General features: G+C 39.1%; 1 protein-coding gene across 1 annotated transcript; it reads left to right on the top strand.

Moving 5' to 3' along the window:
- Nucleotides 1–3481: 3481 nt before the first annotated feature.
- On the top strand, nt 3482–4717 carry LOC128228616 (uncharacterized). Its single transcript, XM_052940029.1, has 2 exons — nt 3482–3721; nt 4517–4717. The coding sequence occupies exons 1-2, from the start codon at nt 3482–3484 to the stop codon at nt 4715–4717; spliced, it is 441 nt and encodes a 146-aa protein (XP_052795989.1).
- Nucleotides 4718–6499: the final 1782 nt, after the last annotated feature.

Here is a 6499-nt window from a genome sequence, read left to right as displayed (position 1 = left end):
TTTGCCATTTTTCAAAACAAGTTGTAGGGCCAGGGCTACAGGGCCTATAATAAAATTATGTAGCTACGCCACTGAATTCTATCAGCAAAAGTAGAGTATATTATTAAAATGATAGGCTGTCTCAAAAATGGAGCTAACAGACACACTTACAACCCTAGTAGTGTCAGTGTGTCTCACAGCTGAATATTGGAGGCTCAGGTGATTTTAACTAAGTGGGTAACATGACACATGGCGTTGTAGACTGTATAAATTTATACCGTCTTTCATGGAATAATAACTTTTTTCTCTTTTTTCTTATTCGATAAAATACCGTTAGTACGTGTACTGTTATGGTAACATTTAGCTTCGCTATCGGTGGTTATAATGTATCATGGACATATGAAGGGTTTGCGGGACCATTTTGATAGGGCTGTTGTCCCATTACATTTTAATACTACTTGTGTAAACACACAAGCGGCTTTTGAGAAAGGCCCTACCGGTACCCCCCCCCCCCCCCAAAAAAAAAAGAAGAAAAAAAATCGTTCAAGTTTACATTTTATTTCAATACAGGAGACAAAAAAGTAATAAAATACGCCTAAAATGCACCATTTCGGTCTAGAAATTCTTAAAATTTTCTTGACGGAGTACCCCCCAAAACAGAAAATAATGCATATCAAAATATAATTAAATGGATTAATGTGCACTAATGTGCGGCAGAATAACGGAAATAAAATCGTATCTAACAGCATCAAAGGGACAAGACACCAGATGATTCAATTGATAGAATTATTTTTTATGTCAAAAACTTTAATACATTAAATTGACATCGTTGTGTAGACCGCATTGAGTCTTATTTACTGATGTATCACATCGCTTACGAAACATGCATCTTCAATGTTTTTGCGTTTTTCTCTAATTCGAAATTTACTAGGCTTGTCTACCACATAAATCCCAGTCAGTTTAAAAAAGTAGCGTCGGTATATTTATCTGTATTCATTAACACATATGATATAAACTTGGAAACCATTATGTTCCATTTTCAAATGGGGAAAGTCAGATGAGACAGCAACATGATTATTGCGTTTATTCGTTTAATCAAGTAAATTTATGTATTAGCAGCTCGCATTGAAAATTCTACGCCGTGTCTTGCCCCATTAAAGTTGCACTCTCACAGATTGAACGTTTTGACAACTTTTTTTAATTTTTGTCTTGGAACGAGCCAATTTTTGGGAAAATCCATGGAAACCAGTTATATATGACTGCTGACAAAACATCAAATCGTAGGTTTTTATCAAAAAGTCAAAAATAATGTTTAATGCATTTTTCTTTAACCGTTAGTAACGGTTTAAGCCATATAACATTAATTTTCGAACGGAAATATGAATATTTACGCAAAAATTTGCTCCTTCCTAAACAAAAAAATAAAAAAGTTGTAAAAATGAGAAATCTGTGAGAGTGCAGCTTTAAATATTTATGCCAACAGGGTAGGTGTTACCATTTTGAAATGATACGCAAGATTGGTCTCAATATCATGGCACCTAAACGCCAGCTCCACCATTTTTCGATGGTGCTAACAAAATGAGCTGTAAACACTTCCGTCATGCAGCTATGTGTTGTGTTTACTTCTACACTCGCGAGTATGATTTATAATTTATTTGATAACTTTATTTTACGGACATATTTTGAAAATCGGAGAATGTGGTGCCGATTTCGTTTCGGAATGATTCGAACTTCGGTGCCAGGAGCTTTTCTCCCATATTTTAAGATGTGCTAGCATTTCAAGTACACCCCATTGCTAACAAACAACGTAAGAACATCATGGCGCATAGCCGGAACACAACACAACTTATAAGCTCTTCTTAAAAAGGAATTATCCACATATTTTTAAAAGTGGTGGCGCTGTTGCTCTAGTGATGGCGCTGTCGAGTAAAAAAGTTAAAGGCCTCCTCACACATAAGCGAACACCCCCCGACGTCAACATGCGTGTACTGGCGCATAGGACTTGAGTTAATTTCGTTCCCATTAGTATATGCACGTTGTACATCGTTGATGGTGTTCGTATGAATGTGTTTGTGAGCTTCGGCTTCGGTTGCGATAAGTCTTGTTCGTCGGAAAATTTTGAACATGTTGAAAAACTTGTGGCGAATAAAAGTTTCGTCTATTATTCGTTAAAATTCGTTTCAATATGTTAACCATATGGAATGTCTTCGCATAGCGTTCGTCAACTGTCGTTGGAGTTCGCTCGTTGTCAGGTCGTCATCTGCTAATTTGTATATCAAGCGATCGAGGACGATCCCATGACGAGTCTTTGCGATAGTTTGCGAGTTGTACGAACTGTACCGAATAGTTACGCATTGTAGCTCACTAAATCCGAAATTTCATTACAAATTGAAGTGAATTGTAACGATTGGTTGACGTTCAGAAAACGAACGGCATACGCTTGCATACGAATCATTACGATGGGTCACTACGAATCAACGCGAATCATTACGCATCTACATTTCTTGAGTAGTTTTGAGTATTTCAACAGTTTTGTGTATTCCTGAATTTCATATATAAAAGAAGGAGGCTAAATATCAAAATTATTTGTTATTCCTTCGTCAAAAATGGAAGTTCTACAACGCCTGACCCTGCAGTATGTGGCTGCTATGGCCCACCAAGAAGTCTTCAAGCAACAACTTAACATCCACCAATTCATCAGAGGCCGATTTAGGGGGAGAAGAGGAGCCAGAGTACGTCGCATCTGGAGTAGACCATGGCTGCATCCCGAGAGACGGCGCCAATTTGGCATCTACGATCAGCTCATGGTTGAGCTCAGAAGAGAAGATCCTGGAACCTTCAAGAAATTCCTCTGCATGTCGACTGTAATGTATGATGAAATATTCGAGAGGGTCCGCCATCGCCTCTCGAAACAGCACACCTGGTACAGGGAGCCCTTGGATCCAGGCCTCAAGTTAACTGCCACTCTACGCCACCTGGTTTCTGGTGCCAAGTACTCAGACATGCAGTACTCCTGGAGGGTCGCTGAGAATACCCTCTCTAAAGTAGTTAGAGAAGTCTGGTATGCTATATGTGAGGTATATGTTGATAAGGTTATGACAGCCCCCTCCACACCTAAAGAATGGAAACAACTGGCTTATGGGTTCCTCAAGAAGTGGAACTTTCCAAATTGTGTTGTTGTCATTGATGGCAAACACGTAGCCATCAGAAAGCCTGCCAGCTCTGGTTCCTTATATTCTAATTATAAGGGTTTCTACAGCATTATCTTACTGGCCATTGTCGACTCAGACTACAAGTTGGTGTGGTGTGACGTCGGTGGTGAGTATAAGACCACACAAATTTTACTACATTTGTAATTAAATAAATTATATATTGATTATTAATTATATATTATAAATATTGCTATTTTCAATGTATACTGACACGTTCTTATCATTCTGTATTTTCAGGATATAGTTCAAGTGGATATGCCAGGATCTATAATGCATCAGAATTCCTGGAGATGGTGCAGGATGGTTCCATTGGATTTCCAGACCCACAGCCCTTCCCTAATGACACCGTCAACATGCCCTTTTTCTTGGTGGTGGTGGTGAGGGGGGATGCCTTAAGTCTCAGTGAACACATGCAGAAACCCTATGGACAGAGATCCCTTACCGGAGAAGAAATAATTCTAAACTACCGGTTATCCAGGGCTAGGAGGGTATCAGAAAACGCCTTTGGCATTTTGGCAGACCGATTCCAAGTAATTATCTTTTTTTTGCCAAACATACAGTCGAACTGCTTACACAACAAAAACCTTTATGTTTTGATCCATAAATAATTTGTTCGATAAGCATAAATTCGAACTAACCGAAGTTATCCAACCTATCGAAATTCGATTGGAATTTCATTTATAGACAATCTTTTTCACGTTAAATTTTTACGCATGGCAATATTTTTCTCCCACCCCAGATATGTAGATCCAATAATTTAACCATGCTAGATATTCTTATCTTGCCCACGGGCGAAGATAAAATGCCCGTATGGAACTCCTTTTACCACATTGTAATTACCTCCCTTGTTGAAGACTCGTCAGTAGCATCAAGGAAATCTTGTCTTATGGTAATATTTAGAACGCTAATTAATTATTTCTCGCTTCAAATGTCACCATTAAACAGTTTTCAGTCACCATTCAATAAATAATGCTTCATTCTCCTTAGAACTATTTAAAAAGACCGATTTGACTATTAACATTAACTGGATTACTGAGCGTATATCCATGACAACCACGTGCTATCGCATATCCATACGCAATTATTTTCACTAAGCAAAAAAGAGTTCCAGCAAAAAATACATTTTTACTTAATTTAACTGAGGTGGGAGAAAAAGCATCTGCCATAGCCGCTCGTATAAGATAGGTTTATCCCGACCCTCGCGCAGGGTGTTTTGCGGAAACTCGGTAAACCTCGTTTCCGCAAAACACCCTACGCTCGGGTCGGAATGAACCTATCTTACACTCTCGGCCATGGAAGATACTTATAGTCTTCGGTCATTTCAGATACTCATCTCAAAGATGAACCACAGTCCATCCACAGTGAGGCTGATTTTCAAGACATGCTGCATTCTCCACAACTTGATGAGGATGAGGTACCCCACTTTGCAGAATGAAGAGGACAGAAGAGGCGACCTGGTTCTTGGGGGAATGGAGGAGAGATCGCAACTTGGAGGATACCAGGACTGTCAATATCAGGGGCTATAACACAGCAAGCAAAAAAGTGAAAATTGTGAGAAATACTATGAAGCATTGGATCATCTTTTCAGCGGGAAATGTGCCATGGCAAGACAGGAGGGTGCCAAATTAGAGGTTAAAATTGAGTCTTTTCGAAAATATAATTGTGAACTCAAAGTCTAATTAAAAAAAAAATGTATCAAAATATTAATTTCAAACTATTGATAAAGAAAGGAAAATAAATATTTAACTTAAAAATGGTATGGAAGTCAATTGTAAATAACATCAAAACTTTGCAATATTAATTAAATTGGGCCATATCAAGGGGAAATGGGTCTTATGGTGTTGCAAAAGTGTAGACCCAGATCAGCCGCCGCGCCTTCGACAATTCCTAATAAAGTGATTGAGGACACTACGATAGTATACCCGAAGTATTGGGACAAGAGTACAAGAGAAGTAATTATACTAAGACAAGAAATTCTATACACAAAATTTCTTTGATGAAGAAGGACTTCAGATGTAATCAACTTACATACAATGATACAAAAGCAGCAAATACAGTGATCATATACATCACTGACAAAGTCTCTAGGTGCTTCACCGACTACGTGGTGTGATGGCCCGTGAACTGGATGAAGCATTCGGAGCAGACAACAGAACTGGAGCAGATAGGGGACGGGTGGTACCACAAAGACTACTATCCATGCTGTTTCCCCTTGACCCAGGACATCTGACAGGTTGACACGAGGACAACAGCGCCTGAGTAAGAGGGGAGGCCACGTTGGCCACATGTGTCACAGGGATATACTTGTGTACTTACAAAACTTCAAAAAAGTTGAAAATCAAACAGCAGTCAAACAGCAATACGACGTGGTGTCGAGTCGGACAAAGTTAGAAGGCAAATTGACCCCACCTGGTTTTGGCCAGTCGTGTACTGCGTCCGGTAACGGCCGGATACGGAAATACGCTTTCGAGAAGCTTCGGACGGCTTCGGAAGCATGCGCAAAGTTGCGTTTTGATTCGCATGTTTACGTTCGTAATCGCTAACGGTGAAACAAAATTTGTTCTCGCGATTCAACGCATTTTATCGAATAACATTATCCGTTCGTCACACTTCGTAAATCATTCGCAACAAATAGTTCCCCTATGTTTACCTTTCGTTATAGTTCAAATTGTGTAACAAGTTTTCAAACAGTTTCGGTCAAAATTTGACAGAATTGACACAATTACCCAATTCGCCAGGCTGCGTTTGATGGATTCGCCTATGTGTGAGGGGGCCTTAAAGGTGGCTATGTTTATCATACAATGTCATTTTCGTTATGCCCACCAGTTGCACCACGGCAATGTCGTCATCTCATTTTCTTGGAACCAGTGATAAGTGGTGGAGCTGGCGGTAAGTGGGCATGAAGATGTTGGAAGCGAGTGGGGTGCCCCGTCCTGTAGGAATGTTTTGAAGTAGCCAGAAATAACAAGTACAGTATTGGTATTTAAACAAAAATTAATATAATAATAACTGGCAAAGGACGCCTTAAACATGTATGCTCATGTCACAAGTGTTGTGAAGCATGCCTGCTTCCTGTTAACTCTTGCACTGGTACCGGAAAATATATTGACAGTACAAAGTGCTTTTTTTAAAGTCAATAGTTTTTTCCACATTTTTGGCATCGTAATTTTTAGTTTGGAAATGTAATATTATTTTTTATTTTAAAAAAAATGAGTTTGAAACTCCAGTGCAAGTGATCTCGTGTACAAAATGTACATTGTTAAATTGTCATTGCACTTGAAACCATTCCAGATGACAATGTGATGTCC

Source organism: Mya arenaria, chromosome 1 (genome assembly GCF_026914265.1).
Source record: "Mya arenaria isolate MELC-2E11 chromosome 1, ASM2691426v1".
In the NCBI taxonomy this organism is placed as follows: Eukaryota; Metazoa; Mollusca; class Bivalvia; order Myida; family Myidae; genus Mya; species Mya arenaria.
The sequence above is the reverse complement of the archived record's forward strand: the minus strand, read 5'-3'. Positions and strand labels throughout refer to the sequence as shown.

Excerpts from the sequence above, each read along its gene's own strand:
- LOC128228616 (XM_052940029.1), top strand. The coding sequence starts at position 3,482 with ATGGTGCAGGATGGTTCCATTGGATTTCCAGACCCACAGCCCTTCCCT. Across the intron at positions 3,722-4,516 it reads TTTTGGCAGACCGATTCCAA|ATACTCATCTCAAAGATGAA; the intron begins GTAATTATCTTT and ends CGGTCATTTCAG.